This window comes from Poecilia formosa, unplaced genomic scaffold (assembly GCF_000485575.1).
Source record: "Poecilia formosa unplaced genomic scaffold, Poecilia_formosa-5.1.2 Scaffold175, whole genome shotgun sequence".
Lineage (NCBI taxonomy): Eukaryota > Metazoa > Chordata > Actinopteri > Cyprinodontiformes > Poeciliidae > Poecilia > Poecilia formosa.
In genome coordinates, this window is record NW_006800114.1 from 1,095,098 (window position 1) to 1,120,674 (window position 25,577).

Genomic DNA, 25,577 nt, shown 5'->3' on the forward strand with positions numbered 1-25,577 from the left:
TTAGGGATACAGTTATTGAGAGGTTTAAAGCAGAATGACCAATGTGTCTAAATACAGGTCCTTCTCAAAAAATTAGCATATTGTGATAAAGTTCATTATTTTCCATAATGTAATGATAAAAATTAAACTGTCATATATTTTAGATTCAATGGACACCAACTGAAATATTTTTGGTCTTTTTTTGTTTGTTTTAATACCGATGATTTTGGCATACAGCTCATGAAAAGCCAAAATCCCTGTCTCAAAAAATTAGCATATCATGAAAAGGTTCTCTAAACGAGCAATTAACCTCATCATCTGAATCAACAAAGTAACTCTAAACACCTGCAAAAGATTCCTGAGGCTTTTAAAAACTCCCAGCCTGGTTCATTACTCAAAACCGCAATCATGGATAAGACTGCCGACCCGACTGCTGTCCAGAAGGCCATTATTGACGGCCTCAAGCAAGAGGGTAAGACACAGAAAGAAATTTCTGAACGAATAGGCTGTTCCCAGAGTGATGTATCAAGGCACCTCAGTGGGAAGTCTATGGGAAGGAAAAAGTGTGGTAGAAAACGCTGCACAACGAGAAGAGGTGACCGGACTCTGAGGAAGATTGTGGAGAAGGGCCTGCATTGAAGGCTGCAAAAGGATTCCTGACCAAGTATTGAATGCATAACTTAACATAGTTATTTGAAAGTTGACTTTTTTGGTATTAAAACACATTTATTTTATTGGTTGGATGAAATATGCTAATTTTTTGAGACAAGGATTTTGGGTTTTCATGAGCTGTATGCCAAAAATCATCAGTATTAAAACAAAAAAAAGACCAGAAATATTTCAGTTGGTGTGCAATGAATCTAAAATATATGACAGTTTATTTTTTATCATTACATTATGGAAAATAATGAACTTTATCACAATATGCTAATTTTTTGAGAAGGACCTGTATACGTCTTTGATTTAAAATTAGACTTGGTAGAGGCAGCATCATGCTAGGTGAAAGTGAGTCAGAGTTAATGGGAAGATGAATGAATTAATAAAATGCAATNAATATTAGTTCTACTAATGCTAAAGTGCTAAACCAACATGGTTTTTAGTGGAAGCTAATGCTAAATTTAACCATGTTGATGGCCACAATGTGTCAGTGACACATTTTTTATATCTAGATTAAATTTGTAATTGAACACCTGCCTTCATGATTGTGTCTGACGAAACAAGTATTTGCACTACAAGTGTTGAACTTTATTCAACTGAAAGTTTACAAAACAGCCATGTAAATTAACACTGTAGAGTTTATCAGGAAAAATGCATATAGGGGAAGCTAACTGTGGTAAACATTTTCAAAGTTAGCAGAAATGCTAAACAAAAAATTAGCTCCCTTTGACCACTGCTTGTTGCAAATTATATCCATTAGGATAAAGATTGCTATTGAAATATATAGCGATATCAGCAATTTACTGTATCACACCTTTTTTTTTCTCTGTGACATTAAACCAAACATTTGAAGGAGTGTTGTTTACTCATTCATGTGTATTGACTAAGGCTATTGCTGTATAATCATTCAAACGCTTCCCTGAAGGCCCTGTGTTGGTTGGGGTGTTTTAACATGCATCAGTTTGAATAATAAGCTGAATATTATTACGTAAGGCCAACAAAGACGTATCTGGTAAGTGTCCTTGTGTTCGTGGTGGCCCCTGTGTGTCACCACTGTGCAGCGGTGAAGGTAATTATCTGAAATCATTAGCGCCTGGCAGCTCTTTTTCACAGAAGGCAAAAATGAGGCGGACTTTTTTTTTCTGTTGCGTCTGAAAACTTTTTTTTTCCCTCTTTGAAGAAGAAAGCAATTGAAGGAAAAAACATTGATTGGCTTCTTCAAAGGTCATCCACTTTGCGGCATCAGCAAGACACTTGTCAGGTGTGACACCAGGTGTTCGGTGTGTGTGGGAGGCAGCACGGATGACACCGAGCGCCGTCAGCGTGTCTGGCAGCAGCGGCGGCCCTGTGGGATTCCACGCAGGAGAAATAAAATGGCATCCTCCGTTCTGCACTCGCAGATCAACAGAACGCTGTCGACGAGGCGCCGCGCTCAAACGGCTGTCGGCGGAAAACGCGCGCCGGCTTTAATGACTTTCTCATAATGGAAATATTCCCGGCTGACGTGTCGGCGTCAAATGCTCCTGTTTGATGACTTCCTCCGACAACTCTGGCAAAACTACGGCGCGACCTGGGAGTTCTACTGCAGTGCACGACTTCACGACGCGCTTGTTTTTTATCGTGTGGAAACGACCGCCGCTCATCCTCCGGCTGCCACGCCGTTATCAGTTAATAACTTTATTTTCTTGCAGAAAATTCCCAGGAACAGTATGCTGACGAGTACACACATGAAATAATTGGCATTCACAGCTTCTTTGGGGCTCAGTGGTGCGTTTTGCATTTCTATGATCCCCTCGCCTTGCCCCCCGAGGCAACTGGATGCAATATGCTGAGTAATGGTACGCCCTGCAATAGGCCAAGCAACCCGGTGGTGGAGCGTTTAAAAGCAGCTAAGGCGATGGGAAAATGAAAGGCGTGTGATTAGTTCGAGGTTGGTGGTAAATGGGGGTAACGAGGAGTGAGGCTGAGAGCTGGACCATCAGGAATGCCTCTATTTCTGTACAAAGACATCCTTTAAAGTTTCTTATACGTCTTCCCATATAACAGCAACAAACTGTTGATTTTAAAACTGTTAGCATTTTGTTTTTAGCCTCTTTTACTTGAATACGAATATTAGTGACCAAGAAACAGCAGCAGACAAATTAGGGATACAGTTATTGAGAGGTTTAAAGCAGAATGACCAATGTGTCTAAATAATGTATAAGCCTTTGATTTAAAATTAGACTTGGTAGAGGCAGCATCATGCTAGGTGAAAGTGAGTCAGAGTTAATGGGAAGATGAATGAATTAATAAAATGCAATTCTGGAAGATCAGTCCAGGTTTGGATCAAAGCATGTTAATGTAATAGGACGGCCTAGTCAAAGTCCAAAGCCAAGTCCAGTTGAAAATTTGTGGCAAACTTGAAAATATATGCTCATGTGAACTCTTCATCCAATCTGAGTTTGAGCTGTTTAGCAAAGAAATGCAGAAAATGTCTTAACTGCAGCAAAATGTGTTTCCACTGTGTTTATATAAACACCCCGCACTTTTCAGATCTGCATCGACAAAACCTGTTTACGATCTCGTATAATTTTCCTGCCGCCTAATAACTACTCAGTGTTGGTTATTATATATAAAAAATAAAGTTGGTGGGTGGAACAGGACAAAATGGAAAAAGGTGGATGGATGTGAATATGTTTTAGTTTGGAGCTCAGAGGAGATCTCTGTTTCGTTGGCCGGTTCAGACTCTGGGGGCAATTTTCTGAAAGCGGATTAATCGGCTGCAGAAAATGTTATTTTCTTTAAGCCCTTTTCTAATCCTTCTGAGCATGTTTGAACTTTCTTTTTAAGCTAATTGTCCTTCCAGTTCACATGACCTCAGTGTCACTTGGACTCTTGAGGCTTTACGAGAATCTCTGGAATAATTCACCATCTGCTTTCTCACTTCTCCACCAAGGTGAGAGAACTGGGCTGGCCTGACACCAAGCTCCTCCATGCGTACCTTGCTGAAACATTTCCTGGTCAGTGCAGCCTTGGTGACCAGAGGTTATTTTTAGAAGCGCTGGATGTTTTTTTCTGTTGTTGTTGCCTAAAAGCAAGAATATTACTGGAGTTCTGTCCGGGTTGTGTGGGTTTCAGAGGGCATGTTGGGTTCAGATCTGATGGAAGCTGACTGTAGGCTGTGCGTGTGTTGGACCATGAGGTGTGTACGGAGAAAACTGCAGCCCCTTCTAAAACCCTACAGGGGACAAATTTTCTATCAAGAGCAGATGAAGGTCATTCGTTGTGTTACTTTTAGGGAAATTCCGAAAACTCTAAAGATTATACTTTTTTAAGTCTTGAAACTTATGTGATTTACAAATATTAGAAGAGCAGAAAGCTTTCACTGTTTAGATGCACACAGCAGCAAAAGTCGATTCAATCGAACAGTCAAAGTCGTGCGAAACAAATTGATGAAGGGTGCGTTTGTTTTCAGACTCCTCTGCAGAGCCTCGTGAGGTGAGGAGCGTCAAACTGAGACAGCCGAGGCGCGTGGAACAAACCCAAAAAGTTACGACACAAAAACTGATATGTGGCGGGACAGAACGGTCCAGTCGCTGACAGAGCTGCACAGCGTGAATTATTTCCTGTCACCCGGAACAGATGGATGGGATTTAAATTGGACGCATACATCAGGAAGCGCCTGACGGAGACGAGCGGGACAGCCGGCATGAATCTGCATAGCGGCGGCTATAAATTAACTCTTAATGTCCTGGGATGAAAGCCGCTCCCCTGGAACTGGAGGAGGCGTAGAGCCCGGCCTCACCTTCCTGTGAGCGCCGCAGTCTCATATTTATGACCAGCTGTGAGCTTATTAATATTTGCATATTTCCGAGCAGAGCCTCATAAATAGCTCATGGGCTCAGAGTGTGGAGCTCAGGTAGCTGGAGCAGCCTGCCTGACTTTCTCGTGTCAACATTCTCAGCTAAAGCTCCTTATTTCTGCTAAGAGTGTCGAACATCGTTGTAAAGGTCGCCCGTGTCGTCTGGGTTTTCTTTTGCTTCCTGCCAACCAGCAACGCTCGCTCGACCCGTCAGGAGGCGGCGAGGGAGTCCGGCGTCTGACGGGCTCATAAAGCGAGCTGCTGGATGAGCTAAGCTTTATCCACACCTCATCTTTATGCGTTTGTGCTTTTGAGGCGACGGCTCTTTAATGAGTTTTTAGTTTTTGTTCTTTTCAATACACGATGCTTCTTCTTTTGTAGCCTTCTGTTCAATTTTCACCGAGAACATGAGATTTGGGGCTGGGTTCACTTCGAACTAAACTAGAAGTAAACACAAGGTCAACACAAGCTGACCTTGTGTTTATTTCTGTGTTTGAATCAACACAAAAATGGTCTGAACCCATTTCTTCTCCAATCTCTCGCAGCTCCAACAGATTTTGTTCTTGGGGGGAAGGGGGGTAATTCCTACAGTACAGAATGATCCTGCCACCACCAAAAACTACCATCAATCTACACAAAGACAAACACGATAAATGTTTGTAAATGGTTAAAAAAGATTTGCGTCCACATGACAGCACTTAAAACTACTGAGAGCGCTGTAGTGGGCATGCCGGGCCAATCGGTGGCAAAAATAAATTTGCTTAATGGAAACGCGACGATTTTGAAAAAAAGAAAATTATGTTTTTAGATTTAAGAAAAAACTTTTTGCGTTAGAAACAGGTTTTTTAATTCAAATTTGTGTATTTCACAAAACTGCAATCGGTGTAACCCAAGATCTTTCCTTATTTTCTTCTTCTCCTCTTGTAAGTGAATAATTAAAAAAATCCAGCACATTATCGCCCCCCAGAGGCCACAGCGCAAAAAATCAAAATCAAAAATGAACTTTGGTCATTTTTCAGTGAACAGAAACAACCCATGACCTGAGCAGCTACCATTAGAACAACAGGTAAACTTAAATTTCCCCTTGGGAACAAATAAAGTTATTAGGCCCGAGCAGCTAAGCGCTGCGAGAGCNAAATGAACTTTGGTCATTTTTCAGTGAACAGAAACAACCCATGACCTGAGCAGCTACCATTAGAACAACAGGTAAACTTAAATTGCCCCTTGGGAACAAATAAAGTTATTTAAACTGAATCCAATCCTGGTTAAGTCACTCTGAAAGCAAACAATGTGCTGAAAGAAATACTGGTGGAAAAACAAAACTCTTTTGAATTTGGTAACCAAAGTCTAAGAATAAACCTCCTAACACGGGATAATGAGCCTGCTTTCTCCTCTGCATACACCAAACTTTGTAATAATTGAGAACGTCTTTGGAATCAACAAACACAATTATTCTCACTATAATTAGTAAGCAGTGTGGTTGCTGGGAGACTATTTTCTTTATTTGAAAGTTATCCATTTCCCTCCTTTAAATTTTTCACGGCAGGCTCCAGCATTTTCTTGCGTTTCCTGTGGCAACGCTGAACTGGCAGATAAGGCGGCAGTGTGAACGTTCTCATTTAATTCCCAGCATGAGCTGAATAAGCCCCGTTTTTAAAACGCTGGACCAGGAGAGATCCAGCTGCCACCACCGAACTTCTCCTTTCCTGGCCAGTAGGGAAAAAAGCATCTTTTTAGCGCCTGACCGGCTCTGATTAGCTTCCAGCAGGAGTTTTATTGCTCATGTTTCTGCTTCAGGTCACAAGTTGACCTCAGTAATAAAGAAGAGAAAGGCCTCATGTGGAGCTAAAACGGAGCCGTCATTAGCCACTGTAAGGTGTTGTGGGAAACTCACTTTGCGCATCAAGCTGTTCGCATTTCTACTATGACACTTTCCAACTGCATTTTCGTCTCGTTGGCTTTTTGTCTCTTTCTCCTCTGTGTTTTGTTTTCATATGCCGGCTCTAAATCCGTCTCCCAGAAGCTCCCGACGTGTCGCCGCCGCGTCTCTGAAAATCTGAGGCAGGCTTAAGCCTCCGTCTACTCTATTGCCGCTTCCTCCCGTCTGATTCGGCTCGCTCCGTGCGGCTTAGGAAAGCCTCGGCAGATGAAGGAGAGATTGTTTTGGCTGCTTCCGTGTTGCTGACAAGGAAACACGGCGCTGAATGCAAAACAAAAAAAAAAACAGGGCCGTTTCCACAAGGCTTGCTTTGCAGACATGATATTTCTGGGTTTAGAGAGACAGACTGACATTGCCTTTGTCCTTGTCTGACATGTCTGTGAACTTGTCGACACGAAACACAGAGTGTATACCCCAAACATGAGGGTTTTTATTTTCAAATGCAATCACAAGATTGTTTCAGGGGAAAATACATGCATATTTTGTCAGTTTTCAGCCACGATCTGATGTATTTTACTAATGTTTCATAACTAGAGACTAGCAAAGAGCTTATAAGTGTGAAGAGGTGCAGCACACAAAAGCTGGCCTTGCACATTCTTATTCACATATAGACATAAACACTTCAGAATCGTGCTTCAGCACATCGAACTGATAATCTCCTTTCCCACAGACTGCTTATGAAATGGTCCAGAATGCAATGAATCTGTTTTTGAAAATCTTACTACATGCTTTAAAGTAAATGACTGTAATCCTGATCTGAACTTTTATTTTTTCTGCCTTTCATTCTCAGGATCTGCAGTTTAAATTCCAGCCCAAACTCTTAAAATGTGTATTTAAAATGTGTATTTAGGTCTACTACATTTAATCTCCAACCACTGAGGCAGTGGTTGGAGATTAAATGTAGTAGACTGATTTCTAAAGAACACATTAACCCTCCAGCCAGAAGGGAGAGCTGTTTGGTGTTGGGATATAATTTACTCACAAAAAATACTATTGAAAATCTGATATTTAATATACCTGCATAAACCACTTATAATCAGCATTCCACGAGCCGATTATCAAAACAGATTAATAAAATGAGCTCATTTTATTGCTTTAAGTCTGAAAACAATTTCCAAGTTCAGTTTATTAGCCCAATAAGTAACGTTGACTCAATGTTTTTTGCCTGACAGAAAAGTCTGTCAACTTGTGATGAACACATTTAAGGCCAACTTACTTTTAATTTAAGACTTTTTAAGGATCCACAGACACCTTGAATTTGAACGCTGCTGTCACCTGGTGACCACAGGCTCATCAGGCAAGTATAATTAGACAATAAAGTCTTCCTGCATCTTCTCGGAAGCATTCTAGTTTAAAAGTTGTGATTTAGAGAAGACTTAAAGTAAGCTAAACCTGTGAGGATTAGACTTTTCAAAATGAAACGTAGCTTAGCGTTTAACTTGTAATAACATTACATAATTAATAAACACTGCAAATGAAACCAGCTTTAGCTCCATATTTCCACCCAGGTGTTGCTCTGCCTGACCTCCTGTAATTGTCTCATTTCCTTCGTCTGTCTGTCTCTCTTCAGACCATCCGGCGACTGATAAGCGAGGTCTTCTAGCACTTTTTCCCCATTCATCACGCAGCTCCCAGGTGCTGAATGCAGGTATGCAGCGAGCAAATAAATAAATATCTGACAAGGTGACGCCTGAATAGATGAGAAATCCTGCGCCGTGTCAAGACGAGCTGCGCAGAAAATCCAATCAGGCCTCAAGTGTCAGCGAGATTAATAGCTGCTGTTATTTAGACTCGACGCGAAGGGGCCCGGCGTGCGCCGTTTGGGGCTGGTGAGTGAATGTGGGGGGGGGGAAATAGATCATATTATTCTCTCTGCAGAGACGGTGGTGGTTTTATTTAAAGGCAGTCAAACGCCAGGAACTTTGGGAAGTATAGGAGGAAAGCTCATAACCCGGTGGGCGGCTGTTAAAAGTCAGCATCCTTCTTTCATCTTTGGTGTGTATTTTATCAAAGGTGGGAGGGCAGTTACTCTTCCTCGCTGTGGCATTAAAGACAATGAATGTTAGTGGCAATGGGCCAATGTGGACAATATGACGGCCGAGGTCTTAAAGGGAGATAATCACAGGGCGCGATAAACCCAGTCAAATGAGCGACCCTGGCTTCTTTATGGCCCCAATAACAACACACTTATCTAACACCTTAAAGCACGGTTTAAAAAACGCTACCAGAGACATTTTGTTGGATTACTGAAGACCCAGAAGATTCCACATCTAATTTCTAGAAAACTCTTTCGGCTCCTTGCAAAACCATTCGTATCCGTTTAGTTTTTTTTTTCCAAATTTGTCACATTATGAGCGTTATTTTATAGTGATTATGGAAAAGTCTGAAAACTGTGACTTGCATTTGTGTTCAGGTCTTTTTCCATCCATCAAACTAAAGCTGTGCAATATATTCATCTTAATCCGACTGCAAAGGATTTGTAAAAGGTGGCAGGGAAATTAAGATCATAAAAAAGAGGGAGGAAAACACATTATTCACAAATGTCACTGCAGTCATGAAGGACTGTCACAATTATTTGCTGTTTATGTTGAACAAACCAAGCTCAAACAGCGACATTTTCCCCATCATGGCAAATCAACCTTTTCTACTGGTTGTCCCAATTTAAGAGGATTTCACAAAAATGTCAGATCGGACTGCAGGAAATGGAGGCGACTTGTCCTGATGGAATCACTAAACCTGGTCGCCACATCCAGGTTGTTGTGGGTTAAGTTTCTACAAAATGAAAGATGAAACCCCCTCTTGTTTTCATCTCATTTTTTCATTCAACTTTCTGGCCGACAGAAGCATTTTAATCGCATAATTTGTGTGACACTGAATTTAAATGTTTTTTAAATACATTTTCTGTGTATTTACTTTTTTCTGAATGTTGGTGACAAATTAAGAGGACAGCCCACAATCACTCACAGCAATTTCCTCCCCTCGTTGCCATTCAGGCGGCTGATTAAAAACAGAAAAAGACCAATGTCTGTCAGCGCTAATTACCTATGCAAATAGGCCCGGCAAAGCAATTAGACCCCCGTAAAACACACACTGTGCTTCTATCAAGCGCTGCCATTATGCAGAATAAAAAGATGGTTAAAGGCATCCAACTCTATGTCATACATTTTTGCTATGACCAGATAAAAAGTCATATTTCAGTGGATTATTTTGGAAACCACCTCAGCTGCATTTCTATCAAGAAATCGAATAGGGCTGGGCAAACATAGACTTAAAAATCAACAACTGGATTCATTTGAAGGGAGATCTGCAGGTGGTTCTCGGTAATATGACGCCTTATTCGCAGTGATGTCGCCATAAATTTGCTCAAAATGGGGGGGGAAAAAATAGATTATTCACTCGCTGTCTGCTTTTGCTGACTTTGGCAGTTTAAAACAAATTAAAACTCACAAAATTAATATCTGCAGGAAAACACTTTGGATTTATGTACATTAATAGATGATTGTAACATTTGGTGCCTTTTTTTTAGCTAGTCTGCTGAAATAATTTTTTTTTCAAAAGGTCAGGCGAGATCTGACTTATTTTTGTTCACAATGATGCTAACAACATATGGAGCTAGTCAACAGCAAAACCAGACAATGGTGACTTGTAGAGATCCAATCAGATTTAACGTCTTAGAAAAATGTTAATACATAAAAAAAAGGTAGCTTCATTCATCTAATTTATCTTTTAAATGATTTCTAGTTAGTCATACTGGACCGTAGATGTTCAAACATCCATAATGACCTTTACTTAGAAGACGATACGTTATCAGTCAATTACAACCTCATAATTAATATTAATGGTGTCCTCTATCTGTAGAGCATAGCACTCTGTGCAAAGTCTTTAATAAAACAACTTCTTTTGTTCCTGCTGAACATATCTTGATTTTCTCTCACGACTTCTGTTGACTCATTTTCTTCAGAAAGCGGTGAGGCCGAGGAGAGCGAGGACGGGGCGTGAACTTGTTTTATTTGGGCTGCGTGTTTAAAACAGATGAAGTGAGGGGAGAATCAGCACAAATATTCTTATGATTGCATCGCTTTCTCATTCTCTGAGACCAGTGGGGGAGAAGAAATTGGTTTGTCTGCGCTTGCTTTAAAGAAATACGACACACTGATGCACATTATTGATTTTTGACCTGCAAACACGGCCATTTATACATGAGCATAAAACCAGAGAGGAAAACGATGTTGGACAGAGGAGACTGATCACACTCAGTGGACTTTTGCTTTTTTTGACCCTTCTGGGACACCAGAAGGGTATTTGTAAGGTTATCCTTACAAATAATTTGTGTTTGTCACCATTCTCTACGAGTCTGATGCACGTACATTTTTAAACTATTTTTTGGAAGAAAATATTTAGCTAGTCCAGCTAGTGACACAAAAGACCTTCAGTACACACCTTAAGATCAGGGGCTTTTCTCTTGCTTCCCTCCATGAAGCGTTGACAGGAAGTGGATGAAGTCAGCCCTTACATCAGCAGTGATGTAAGGAGGATTTGGCAGCTTGAGAGCAAAACAGAAAAAAAAAATCTATTGCACTTTGCCCTCGGAGCTTTGTACCACCTACCAGAACAGAGAGGAACAAATTACCTCCTTAAAAGTGACCTTACCTGCCTCACAGTTTGCCAAATTTCTAAAAGAAAAAAAACACACACACTTTCTCTGAGCCAATTATCTTACCGGCTGTATTGACTACACTTGGAATTTATTTATTTTTCACTGTTTTGTGAAGCTGCCACACAGAGATACAAAGCAAAAGGCTAAAACAGACCAAATGTAGCAGACTAATAGCAGAACTCCAGCAACAAACGACAGAACCTTTAAATAGTTTGCTTCAACAACTGAGAATGGGTCATGTAGACAGAACGCTCCCTAAAGTGAGGCCTACAAACACACTGGGAAATCAGCAGTGATGTAGGTCAGTAAAAATCACCTGCGGTTGTTGAAAACGAACCTCAACAGTCCTGAAGACGGCTTCTTTTTTTATTTTTATTCTTCTCAGAGGGAGCGTTTTCTCAACGCTGGGGTCAGCTGAACAAAAATACTAGCGCTCCCACGTCGCCTGTCCTTTGGTGTAACCGTGACACTCTCCCACTTCTCTAATGAATGAGAAGATTAAATACTTAATGCGAGCAGAATGTCGTCCCCAAACGCAGAGCGACTTCCAAGGTCAAAGAACAACATTCATGAGTCGCTCATCTCACCTGACGCATTTACACCAGATCAAACAACAATTATATTTTTTCCCCCTATGGAGGAATATTAGCTAGGTCTTTCTTTTTCTAAAACGATGACATACCGAAGAAACGGTTCATTGAAAATAATCGTCACTCTGTCAGCTGCCATGACAGATGTCTGCACTGTGCTTGATTGAAGCTGAACAATTCACCTGCTGACTTTTAAATTCGCACTTGAATCTGGTAGAACAGACCCAAGGCCACACATTGAATAAGAATCTTAGCAAGAAAATCAGGTGGTAATCATCTATGAACTGCATTTATGATCAGGATTTTTTATCTCTTCAATTCAGAGAACAAAACAGTCATAATAAAAGCAAACTGAATTCAGAAGGAGCTGCTAATAGTAAACTAGTAAACTAGATGCTTGTTTGTATATTAATAGGCTGTGTAATTAGAAAGTTCACACACGAAAGTATCAATCAAGTAATGGCCATCAAAAACAAGTAGAGAAAGCAAAGTTTTTAACATCAATGCAAATGTATCACATTCGTCAAATAAGGAGGTGGAAGTCAGGAGAAATGTTGTCTGAGAACGTTAGCTTGGAGATCTACCCTATCGGCACTCTACACACAGATTTAAGAGCTCATTAGCTCTAGCAGAATTCAGTTACATGTGATTTCTGCTCCAGTTTTGATCAGCATTGTTTCCTACTCTTTGCTCTGTTTTAAGTGCATTACCAAAATATTTTCTATCAACAAGCCATCTTACGGTAGTGTAAAACATGTCGTTAGTGAATGAAAGTAGCTAAAAGTCTCACTTTCAAACATATTAACTGCAGTTCTTTCACTCGTGAGGGTTAGAACTTGTTAGGATGCTATTTTAAGAAAATTTGTCACAGAATGACGAGCCCTAAATATCTGTGTAAGCTAATGCTAATGTTGGTATGGAAGTTAAAATACTTATTTTCACAACTTATTCAGTTGGCTTAAACACTGAGGAAATACAAATTGCTGTTGTAGCTACTAATGGAAATCAATTCTAAATTAAACATAAAATGATTTAGGGATGCTAGAATATGTTTATATAGACGGAACACAACTAAAAACCAAGAAGAAACAATAGATTTTCTTACCTAAAAAACTTTATATTCAGCAACGTCACATGCAGTCACTTTGAAGATAAGTTGCCAAATCCACCAGAGCCATTTGTTGCTGTGTTGGCATGAATTTTGTCGTGACCTCTTCGCCTCAGCTTTGGGTTGCTGCCTCCAGTCATATTGTTAGTCCTAAAGCAAAAATTGTTCCAAAGACAGATTGTTTTGAGTGTAAAGAAATCCACTTCTATTTACCTTAACAAATGATTTTCTTTATGGTGAGATTATTGTTGTACAGACTACGTCTTCAAAACCTACCACAACAGAAATGTCTAGAACAGAAGACACATTAAGCCAATCCTGAACCACATACAAAGTCTGAGGTGTCTTAGGGAAACGTGACTGATCGTTGGCTCAGCGGTACTAACAGTTTCAAGAGTCCCACCTGCCTAGGAAAGCAATGGACAGCTGAGGAACTACTTTCTTAGATCGTCACAGTCTATCAGTTTAAATCAATATCTAACTTACATTCAGGACGCCAGGTTCTCATTGTCCCTGTGGCAACAATTACTTAGTTACAGCGGCGATAACAATGATTGCTGTAATAAAAGCCATTACCATGTGTCACCATCGAAAAATTATGTTCTTTTGGAGCCAACGTCCACTTTCCAGTCTAAGGCAAAGAAATCCTGTTACTTTGGTTCTTTGTGTCAGAGCATGTTTGAGCGCAACACAGTGAAAATGAGTGCGACCTCGACACGTTTTAATGTTGTTCTTGATGCACATGCTCTGCCATGTTAACGCATGAGTGGAACAAAACGCACAGAAAGATTAAACGCAAAGCTAATCAGAAGCAAACGTCATTTTTGGTTGCAGCCATGTTTAATTCCGTTCCCGTCACTGCGTCAGCCATTCTGTTTTCCCCCAAAGGTCAGGATTGTATTTCCAGAAATGATTTATTTTCGCCAGTGAAGTGGACACTTGAACAGATCGGTTGACAACAGGAAAATCATTTAGTCTGATTGAACCGAGGCTCATCCACAGATCAAAAATGAAACGTATCTTTTCTCCTGCCGACCAACCAGGATGTCTGAACGCTCACTGTGTTTTCACCCTCCTTTTTTTTCAGAAAAAAACCACCTTAACCTAATCTAAACTTTTTTCTTTAGGTGAAATTAAGGAAGTTATTTTAAATTTTGCTGTTTCCATTAACTTTTTCATGTACAGGTTTTAGGGTCAGGGGAAAGGGCAGCTAAGATCCCTGCAGACCCCACACATTCTGGACACAAGCTGGTTGGACTTTTACCTCCAGGTTTGCACTACAGAGCGCTATTTGAAAAAACAAGATGTCATAAATGCATTTTTACACTATTGTTCATTTCTTCTTTTTTTAAAAAAAAAAACAGGCTGTATACAATTTTTTCACAAAACCTTTTCTTTTTCTTTTTATATATTTATATTTAAAATGTTTTCATTGAGAGAGAGCAAAGTGAAGCTGAAGTCTACTTCCATTTCTGTGTGCATAAACTTAACGAATAAAGCTGATTCTGTTTAAGTCTACACATAGCCATAATGTACATCACTGTTTTGTTCAGGTGTAGAGGTTTGAGTGTTTTAACACTACCCTGAGTTTGTGCTTTAATTCAAATGTGCACACGCCACCAAAACGTCCAGAAGTAATTTTTCAATTGTGGCTGCACAAAATTATTCCAAGGCCCATTTGCAGCCGCTGAACCATGAACAAACCACTTTTACTCATTTTTCAGGGGTAATATTGCTATAACATGAGCAAACAGCCAAAACAGCTTTTGTACATTTTTAACTAAAAGCTGAGATAAAAGTGGTGTGTGTACTTATCTGCATATTTGTCTTGTAGTGGCAACAGGAAATGACATGCATATAAATCTAAAGCATTAAGCATTTGAGTTTTACTAGAAGAACTATAGTGAATCTATGTACATTCACCGGAGACAATGTTTCTAACAGGAAGATCATTGGTGGCGCACCGCCTCCTACCTTCATTTCCTGTGGAAATTATCAACCTGTCCAAACAGGACTACAGTTTGTGTCCATAAAATAACCACGATGGTGGTGTTTAAGTTTACAGTTTGAACTCAAAGTTCAATTTATTATTGAGTTCGTCTCAAACTAGCCGCTAGCTTTAGCTTCCCTTTAAATGACATTGCTTACTATTTCCACATTGAAAACAGAGGAGCCAGTCAGCCTCCAGGGCCCGTTTCCATCAATCAGAATCACATCGACATTACAAGTCGCAAAGTCAAACAGTGTCCCTTCACTGAACGAATTGGCAGTCGAAGCAGACAGATGAGATCGCATCTCAGGAATGCTAATTCACTGGGAGGCTGGATCTGGAGTGGTCGTGATTAAAGACTCAATTTCCCAGAGGTCAGTGTGGTGTGATCACATATTACCGCTAACTGATGGAGTGTCTCTGACACCTGCACTCTTGACGGCGCGGCTGTCACGAGCGGCGGCATCACACCACCTGTGGAAGCGCGCTGCCTGATGGGAGTCCTGTCACACATTAAGTCGCTGAGTTCTTAAGCAGTTGTGTTATTCTATCGTGCTCCTCCGTCATGCCGTTGTTTATGTAAAAGCGTGAGGGAGAGCGGCTGCTGTTCGAGCGGCTTAGCCCTGAAATGCTGCCATCCAGCATTATCTTCACACAGCAGAAAGCCGCGCCGTGCCTCACCCCAACGAGCGGACGGCTTTATAAAGTGGCGCCTTGTATTGCAGCTCTGTCGCTACAATGTCGGCATTGAAATGCAATTATTTTGAATGTGTATCTCAGTTAACCAGCGTCTTTCTGAAGCAGTCAGCTGTCATTACTACAGCAAGCTTCCCTGTAACAGTTACAATTAAGAAAAAATTGTCCATCATGAAACAGTTGAATTTTTTTTTTAAGTGAGATTAGCGTATTAGGATTTACTACAAATAGAGTGAAATATCTCAAGCTTTTATTTCTTGTCATTTTGATGATTATGGCTCCCATAATGAAAACGCAAAATTCAGTCTCAGAAAATTTTAATAGTAGCTACCCATTTTAATTCATAAAAATTGGTGTTATACATATATGTGAATATGTAATGAAGTGCAGCAAATTTGCTGACGGTTGAGCAAAGATAGGATGGGTTTGAACCCGTTTGTTTAGCTTTTAGAAATGTACTTTGTGTTGCTCCGTCTTCTTCTGCCAATCATTCTGTTCATTATTATTATTATTATTATTATTATTATTTCCATCATGTTTCGCTGCTCATTCATGCCAAATCAGGGCTAGGGGATTTGCATCTGATATAAATTCACATGAAATTGGAAAAAATAAAAAACTGAAGGTCAAAAACAAATTTAGAACAGAATAACAATCTTCAGCTTGGAAAAATAAGGTGAATCCCTGGTAGAAAAAAAAACAATTGACTAGGAAACGATACATTTAAAAGTAAAATAATGAAATAGCGAAAACAAGCAAAAAAATCCTTTCCTATTGTCATTAAATTTTTGTGTTTTTTAAACAAACAAAATGGCCGTGATTTAGCTCCATAATTCTGCAACTAAGGAAAAACGTCAAATATGTAGGCCACTTTTAAACGCGTCTCCCTGAGATTCAGGGTTATTCTATGAACAAGTGACAGCTTTACATGTGGAAAACACTGAAGTTAGTATCTGACTCAGCTTCCACTTCAAAGCTAACTTCAGCTCATTAAGACAACGACAGCCGCTCGCTGTATAAGCTGCATATTAAGAAAAAATTTTAAATGCTTAACTCTCAAAACACTTTGAAAAAATCAACTAGAAAGCCGAAAGGAAAATCTGAGTATGAGTTTTTCAAATATTTACTATAAAATTAGATAATCATGGCGCAGCTTTACGGAGGCTGTCACTGGAGGTCGACGGAAAAGCCGCGTCAGAGAGAGTGTGCGTTTCCTTAAAATCATGATACAACATTCTTCCACGCGTATGAACATATGAATATAGATGTAACATGGGAAATATGAATGTTTTATACACCTCAACTCGGTACTTACCTCTTTTGTGTGGAGTCCGAAGAGGTGAAGTACACAGCTGAAGGACAAGGTCAATCAAATTAGTGGTAAACTGTGGGAGGCGTATCTTGCTTCATTTTCTTTCTGTGTATGCATTTTTATTTTGTCTTTCACTTTCAAAACACAACAAACGAGGAAAGTCGTGGCTACACATAACTGCTATTTTTATGTAGATTGTCTTTTATAAAAGATAAAGTTTACCTTACAGCAGCTACCTGTCCCTACCCTTACCAGTAGGTGGCGCCCTACACAATTGTATTTTTGGTCTGCGCCACCTTGAGAGTACGGATGATTAGAGTCCCTAAACAAACAAGAATTCTGACTTGAAAACCATAACCCTGAGGCTAAATCAGAAAGATAAAAACATTTTCTCTGCATTTCACTTCATCTGTAGTAGATGAAGTGAAATGCAGCTTTTTTTTATATCTTCTATGTGGTTCAGTTTAAAATCTTCTGACAGGAAGTCAAAATGACTACCAACCACACAAGTTTTGGATGTGTTGTAGTTGGCTTTAGTTGGTGTGACAAATCTCATTGACAAATCTTTTTCGATGCATGATTCCTATTATTTCAGCTGTAATCCAGTCATGTCCTTAAATCAGTCAGTATTTACTCTTTAACACTGTCAGTCTTTTTCATCATGTTTTGCTTTTTTCTTTTAACCAGAACTGCATATTTCTTTCTTTTTTTTTTTTTTACCTTGGACGTAGTGCACATAAGCTGTGATGGGAATACGTTAAGCTAAAATAGCAAAGGTGAAAAGAAGAAAAGGAGTAAATGGTTTCCTGTTGGTGCTCAGAAAGGAGCCTAAACCTAGCTGACTTTTCAATGTGACATGTAGGTTTCTTTATCAAAGCGTTCACTAAAGCAAAACTGAAAAATAGAGGAATTATATTCTGGTTGGAATTATGTTCTGTACTGTAAGAAAGCTAAAGTGCATCAAGCAATCTAACACTCAATTATGTATTCACGCTTTTCTGCATAACATCCTTTAAAGTAGCTGAATTAGAAGTTAACGGTGTGTTACTGGAAACCTCATGGATGATGGTGTGGATGAATCTGGCACAAATCTTAAGTAACATAAAAGGGACTGCTATGGTTTAAAGTATCTTTAATAGCTCACAGATTTTCTGCTAAATCTGTGAGCAGGAAGCAGTGGCAACAGATCTGAAGAGGCCCCTGACTGAAGAGACTGTTGCTGTGTGATGGCAAAAATGATATTCTGCAGGAACATGTCCTGGATGACACCAATTGTTGGCGAACACTGCTGATCCACCTCATTTGCTTTTGCCTCTCTTCTTTAAATCTCTGTGTGGCTGAATGGCAGGTATTGAGCTTTTGAGATGATAATAACCTGCTCCTTGCTAAAAAAAAAAAAAAACTAAAAAAAAACTGAAGACATCTTGTTACCATGGTTATGAATAATGCTAATTGTCCAAAGGTGAAAACAAAAGAGAAAAAAAATCCTGCCAGCTGCACAGCATCCAAAATCAGAATGAATAATTATTCAAACGTGTAAAAAAAATTTGTTAATTTTTATTTATAATATAAATTAACAAAAATCTACAAAAAAACAAATCGCAACCAATGTAACAGAGCTACTCCAACATCATGCCACGATGAGAGCCACATTTCTAGAGAATTCTCAAAGTTCCAGAGAACTTTGAAAAGAAGAAAAATCAGCTGGGAGCATCACTTCTAATTTCCTGAAAAATCCAATATGGCCGCCCACCCCATTAGAGTCTAAAGATAGCAGGAATAATGAGCTGTTTATTTGCACAGGACTGTCATCTGCTTTTTAACATGCTGTTTATTGCTGAATTCGCCAATAGTCTGGTCACTGAGGGCAATAATGAGCAAAACACAGATGAGCAAAACACACCGATTCCATGAATTTGGGAACGTCGTAACAAGAACTGACTGTTCCGGTAAAAGTAATGACAGAGACGTAGAGAAAAACAGTTGTGTTTAAAAAAAGATTAATAATTAAGTATTAGTACAAAAATAATGATTTCTTCAACATTTTAAAAGGTAAGCAATGAGTTATGTAAAAACTCGATAATGATATCCTCAAAACTCCACACCCCATTAGTGAATAAAAAGCTGATTTGGGGGGGCAATAGCTCACAGTTGGCAAACAATTGAAACAAGAACAGTAACATGCCTTGTAAATTATTGAACAGGTTACTAAATGTGTCAAAAAGTGAATTTTAGAAACAAAGAAGGTAAAAATAAACAACTGAATTGTAGATTAGATTTTTTGCTATTACCACAGCTTTGTTTTCACACACACACACACAAATGTCCCCAGTGAATTATAACCCTCAAGTCTGGACATGTGGTTTACATTTTTAAATTCAAAAAGCTTAAAAATACATCACAATTTAAACAAACCTGCTTAAGCTAACCGCTTTAGCACTGTTAGCTAAAGAGTTAATGGGAACTTGAGTTGTAAAACTACACCACCTAGTGTCTATCATGATAATAAATGCTTTAGAAGTTTGCTAGCACATTTGCTAACTGCTAAACCATTTTACTCCAGTTCTAAAGTCCCTACACTGGCTCCCTGTAGCTCAGGGAATGACTTTAAAATACTGTTGCTAGTTTATAAATCACTGAACAGCTTAGCACCACAATACATTACAGATCTGCAGCTTTCCAGCCTTCCAGAACCTCTCAGGTCTTCTGGTTCTGTTCTGCTTTGCATCCCCAGAACCAGAACCAAATTAGGAGAAGCACCATTCAGTGTCTATGCACCACAAATCTGGAACAAACTTCCAGAAAACTGCAAAACTGCTAAAACACAGAGTGCCTTTAAATCTAGACTAAACTTAGAATTGCCTTTTTTTGTGTAATCAATTAAGATTTTAACAATGGCACTTGATTAAATTCGATTGTTGATTCTAGGTTCATAAAGGTAAAAGCTTTATTTCAGTATCAAACAAATACATAATAAATGAAAAACAAAACAAAACACGTAGGCTGGTTTTATGTCATTGATTTTAACCATTCTGGTTAACAGTCAGAAGCTCCCAGAAACAGCTAAAGCTAAAGGTGATGCACTTGTTTTTGTAGTTGCTATACAGGAAATTTAAATCTTCTTACATTCAAATAACTTTCAATATCATCCATCACAAATCTGTCAAGTTATGTTTATGAAACAAAAGTAAAATGTTTTTTAAAAATCCTAACACAGAAATAGATTGAAAGGATACACTGACTCACACTAAAATGCAAAAAACAAATATATTCTTCCATTACAAATTAATCACTGAGTTGACAAAGCGTGAAGTAAATCAAAATTCAAATTAAATCCAAGTTCTAATGTAAAAACGTAATTTCCTGCACTACAGCTAGCAACTAATTCAGAACAGTACATTTTGTACAATTGCATAGCCATAAGAAACAAACACCTGAGCAGCAAAAAGCACATCTCTTGATTTCCCTTCTCTGAAATCCCCATCTTCTTCTCCTCTAGATACCATCATAAAAATAAATACCGCAACAATTGGCTTTTCCATCCTTTTTGTTTACTTGATGTCAAGCTAGGCATGCTTTCAGTCCTTATCTCCGAGAGAGCGCTTCCCGCTGCGCCTGCGACCAGTTAACTGATCGGCGCCCCCGTCGTCACCAGCTTGTAGTAGGCCCCGTTCAAGGCCATGAGCTGGTCGTGCGTCCCCTTCTCGATCACAAAGCCCCTGGACATGACAGCGATGATGTCCGAGTTCTGAATGGTGGAGAGGCGATGAGCGATGACGATGCACGTCCGTCCCTCTCTGGCTTTGTCCAGGGCTTCCTGCACGGTCTGTAATTACCACCGAAATGCACACACATGTAAATACAAATGCATTGATGTGTGTGAAAATGCATGCACACACGCACGCACACGCACACACACGCACACTCACACGTACGGGCAGGATCCATTATCTAATCTCCCACAAAGCAGACAAAACCATCACAATTATAGCAATTTCACAATCATGTGTTGATTACTATCATTAGAATGTTCCAGTGGAGCGGTCTCTCTGCTGCTCAGCATGGTTCAACCCTTTGAGATGGAAAAGCTGCTGCAAAGGCCCACAGATAATATTCATGTTAGAGAGGCTCCACCAGAGGGTTGGGATGTACTGTAAGCAGCTTGGGATAATAATAGACATGATGAATGATGTTAACGATGATAATAATTAACTGCCTGCCCTTTTTGCTTGTGGTGCCCAGAGAACAGTGAGCCAGCTGTGCCGCGCTGGCGGGAGACGGAGCCCCTCGGTTTACCGAAGCCCTACCTTTTCGCTTTCCGTGTCCAAGGCCGAGGTGGCCTCGTCCAGCAGCAGGATCTTGGGGTCACGTATGATCGCCCTGGCGATGGCGATGCGCTGTTTCTGACCACGAGAGAGCTGAGAACCCTGGGAGCCCACATTGGTGTCGTATTTCTGTGGAATGAGGAGGAGACAAGAACTCCCTTTACGCAAAAGGCCTTTGCTGTAATCAATGGTCAGCTGAGCTACTGTTGCCTTTTAATTCTCTGAAGTCAGTCCGAGCATTCTCTTCTAACCTCTGACATCAGCAAGACATTTCAGACGCAAAACCTCCACTTATGAAATACCAAGACCAGTGTGTCTGTCGCTAACACACACCACAGTGGAAGTCACTTAAATACCCTTTCTTCTTCATTCTGCCTTGTGCTTGGCATGTGTTCATCTAGCAATCTACCCAACTAAAGTGGGTGGTGAATATTAGTACAGAGTTTTGATAATCTAGTTTTTAAGCTACAGAGTAAGTCTCCAAGAAATGACTTTGTGTTGTAGAAGAAACTACCTGCACCCATTGAGTTGCTAAAAGAATATAAACATGGAAAAGACTATGGTATAAACTGTTTTCAGTTGTCAGTTAGCTGGAAAAGGAGCCAACGGTTCTGAAATGAATTATCAGAGCATTGTGACTCTAAAGCTTAGTTTTATGTACTGTTTTTGAAACCTGACATGGTGGCATGACTAACTAAGGAATTTGTTGCTTTCTTGCAACATTAGTGTCTAGGATTTGAATCTTATCTGGTATAGTATAGTGCTGTACTTAATGGAAAGACTTGGGTCTTCTTTCTACGCAGTAAAAAGTTCATTGCAAAGAAGTTAACTTTGCATATGTTTTGCGCAACGAGTTCCTAATACCATTCACTGCTAACCACTTTCCTGAACACCCATTACCTCAACCCCATCATTCACCGAAGCACATCCACTGAAAATCTACAGTACCTCTGGGAGCGACATCACAAAGTCATGAAGCTGGGCCTTCTTGGCGGCCGAGATGACTTCGTTCATGCCGATTTCCCGCAAGTTGTCGCCGTACTTAATGTTCTCCGCAATGCTGCAGTCAAACAGAACGGGCTCTTGGGAAACGATGCCGATCTTGGAACGAAGGAAGGGCACGTTGACGCGGGTTGATTCATGGCCGTCAATCAGCTGCAGGAAGGAAATAGATTTTGCCATTAGTAGAAAGTGATCTAATGATTGTGGACTGGGAATACAATCCCCATAATGAGCTATCATCGCACTATCTCTACTGTAATTTTGCTCCCGTCTACGCAGAGGTGATTCTGTCCTCTTTGAATATCAGACGGACAATTAAGGCGACATGCTTTCAAAACCGTTTCCGTCGCAATTAAGACCATTTGATTCTTGGCAGAGATTCCTACCTGGCACAAAGACAGCCCACTCGAACAAGGACTACAGATTTTAAAGAGGATTCACTCAGCATTTCTCACTGGATGGACTGAAGTAACATGGAACACATCCATCAACACACATGCGCTGAAAGTCTAGCAATTATTCCTTGATATGAAACATCAAGAGTTATTTCCAGTTATGATGAGCCTCATTAGAGTGATCATACATAACGTTTAGCCGTCTGAAAGTTCAAAATGTGGCATTTAAAAAAGGTCAGCAATAGCTGTGCTAGTAAAGTGGTGGCAGGTTAACACGTGAGAAAATGTGGAAAGGTTTCATGGCTGTGAATACCTCTGGAGGCAGTGTACCCTCAATGAAACTGGCTGACAGTCAGTAGTCGGATGTTGCTGGTTTTCCTCACCACTTTTCCATGATCCGGGTCGTAGAACCTCTCCAACAGCTGGACGCTGGTGCTCTTCCCACAGCCGCTGCTGCCCACAAAGGCTAACGTCTGACCGGGCTTCACCGAGACGTTCAAGCCGTTCAGGACCTGGATGTCGGGCCTGGTGGGGTAGGTGAACTTACACTCGATGAAGTCAAGATTCCCTTGGAAGTTATCCTAAAAAAAAAAACACGACAGAAAGTGAAAACGGAGCCCAAAGATTATGTTTTATAAAGTGACTTTTTTTTTTGTCTCCTCCTTTTCAACAAACCCACACACTTCTTTCCTTTGATCTAAAACAAACTGTAGATGATAAGACTTGCATCTAGTCTGCCTGCTTTTGCTGTCTCAGTGGGGAATGTGGCAGGATGAGACACTGACCAATAACGTGCCTCCGTACCCATTTTTCTCCCCTGTTGCTGTAGACGCTGATTGAAGGCACGCGGTCCAGCAGCTGGAAGAAGCGCGCCGCTGAAATCTTGGCCTTGGCGTAATCCGGAGTGTAAGACGAGGCTCTGCCTAAAGCGGTGCCGCTGGTGACGATGGCTGAGATCACCCTGAAACAAACGGCGATATGTTGCGATCTCTCTTCATGTAAGCCTTATCTCGGGTGACATTTTTCATAGATCTGTCATCTTTTTTTCTTTTTTTCTTTTATCAGTGACTCAGACTCCTAACATGACAAGTATTTTTCTGATAGCTTGTGACTGAAAATATAAGAGCATATAAATTCAACACCTTCCAAAGGAGTTCATAGTTCATACATCATAATTTTCAACCTTTTTAAAGAGATTTAATCAACACAATGTCATTCATAATTATGAATGAAGAAAGATGAATGTATTTATCTTGAGTCAATACTTTGCACTCTGACTTTTTTCGGTATGTCAGCAAGAAATCAAACAGTTATCCATCTATGGAAAAATAATTAAAGATTAGCCAGACATCCACTAAAATCCATTTGTTAATTTTAGATTTGGACTTTGACTAAGCCATTCTAACATGTGCAAGCTTTAATCTAAACCCTTATATTATTTCACCTGGAAGACGAAACTCTTTTGGTGCCCTTGAGTATTGTCAATAAAAATCCTTAAATATAAATACAGCTCACCTGGTATGGGCCCATAAGTTTTATATAAAGTATGATGTTTGTGTGTTGTTGTTTTTTAAATCCATTTTATTTATTACTTTTAGTTATTTTGTGTATTTTATGGATATTTAAAACGTCTCCCAGTGTTACTTACAAAATTAAAGCTTATTGATATTTGGAGGTCACCACACTTTGGTATCCTATTCCCACCTGAACACCAAGCTGAAATGGAGTCCTTCTTGTTCCACCAGGTAGCCTCCGAACCTGAAGGACGCACCATTTGTCAAGAAGACCACGCACTGCGCGAAGCCGTAACAAGCGCCGTAGACGTTCGCCTTCTTCAAGGCCGCTTGATACGGCGCGGTCAAGTGCGCCTCGTACATCTCCACGAAGCTCCGCTCCTTCCCCAGGCCGGCGATGGTGCGAATGTTGTTCAAGGCCTCGCCCGAAATCTGCAAACAAAAAAAAAAAAGAGCGAGACAGGAGAGTCGAGAGATTAAAGGACAGATAGAGCAGAGAAGATGTTTCTAATTTGCGTGTCTTTTAATATGTGAGGGAAAGTAAGATCTAGATAAAGCAGTGGCTCGGTTCTTATCTGTTTCCTCTCCTATTGAGACCGCAGTAAGCCAATTTTCCCCCCCACAGGGATCATTAAATTTTCATCTAATCCACTTTACTTGGATGGGGTGGGGTTTGCTGCACTGGTATAATTAACATGGCACAAAGAAAGTTCACAGTAAATTGACTTTTGAACACTTTTTTTGAACTTTCTGTCTCTTACTGTATTGTTTTGTTTTGTTTTTTTACTCTGTGCCCTTCAAGCACATTAAGTTTTAGGCTTGGGTGGCTCAGGCTCAAGCTGAGGAAACACTTTTTCTGCTCTCAAGTGAGAGACATATTTTTTTTATATATAAAGAGGCTCCAACATGGAGCTTAAAATAGACAATCCTGTCAAGTCTTCTCTTATCAGCCGACTGTGGGTTAGACAGCAGATGTCAGCCGACACCTTTAAGGTTACGAAGGTTGTTGTGCTGATACTGTTGACTTGTCATTTACTATCTGAATGATGACATTTTCAGACTATTCTGACAAATAGGTTCCAATTACATGTGAAAAACTGTGTTTTGTGTGATTTTTTTTATTATTATTATTTTGACCTGCCCGGCTGACTCCATGGCCTGCTTGTCCTGCTTGGCGAAACCTGTGAGCATTTTGGCCTGGAAGCCGCCGGAGAGCGCGATGAAGGGCAGGAAGCAGAGGATGAGCAGCGTGAGCTTCCAGCTGAAGTAGAAGGACATGATGACGGCCACGCCGATGTTGGTCAGGGAGTTGACGATCATGCCGATCTGGGAGCCTGTGGCCTGTAGAGGAATCCAGAGAGGTTAGAATTACAAACTCAAACTATACAAATCATTAGGGCTGAAACCATTAACTAGAATAATCGTGATTAATCGATTACTGAATTAATCGTCAACTAATTTTATAAATAATTAATTGTTAAATAGAATGCACAGATAAAAAAAGGGCATTTGCTGAAAAAAACATATACAAAGCAGTAATTAAGTCAAAGGTGTATATTTTATATATATATA

General features: G+C 40.0%; 1 protein-coding gene and 1 long non-coding RNA gene across 2 annotated transcripts in view; both read right to left on the reverse strand.

Annotated features, from left to right (window-relative positions):
• LOC103147184 (uncharacterized) overlaps positions 1 to 16,969 on the reverse strand; it is a 57,144-nt gene extending 40,175 nt beyond the window's left edge. The window contains exons 1-2 of the long non-coding RNA XR_001663831.1: positions 16,773 to 16,969; positions 10,857 to 11,019 (exon numbers count right to left, since the gene is read on the reverse strand). This is a non-coding gene — a long non-coding RNA (uncharacterized LOC103147184). The remainder of the gene's footprint in view (positions 1 to 10,856; positions 11,020 to 16,772) is intronic.
• A 2,733-nt stretch (positions 16,970 to 19,702) lies between these two features.
• abcb11b (ATP-binding cassette, sub-family B (MDR/TAP), member 11b) overlaps positions 19,703 to 25,577 on the reverse strand; it is a 17,002-nt gene continuing 11,127 nt past the window's right edge. Inside the window, exons 22-28 of the mRNA XM_007565415.2 lie at positions 25,143 to 25,346; positions 24,196 to 24,437; positions 23,296 to 23,452; positions 22,875 to 23,072; positions 22,043 to 22,249; positions 21,077 to 21,223; positions 19,703 to 20,595 (exon numbers count right to left, since the gene is read on the reverse strand). Coding sequence (XP_007565477.1) covers positions 20,395 to 20,595; positions 21,077 to 21,223; positions 22,043 to 22,249; positions 22,875 to 23,072; positions 23,296 to 23,452; positions 24,196 to 24,437; positions 25,143 to 25,346 — 1,356 coding nt within the window. The 3' untranslated portion in view covers positions 19,703 to 20,394. The remainder of the gene's footprint in view (positions 20,596 to 21,076; positions 21,224 to 22,042; positions 22,250 to 22,874; positions 23,073 to 23,295; positions 23,453 to 24,195; positions 24,438 to 25,142; positions 25,347 to 25,577) is intronic.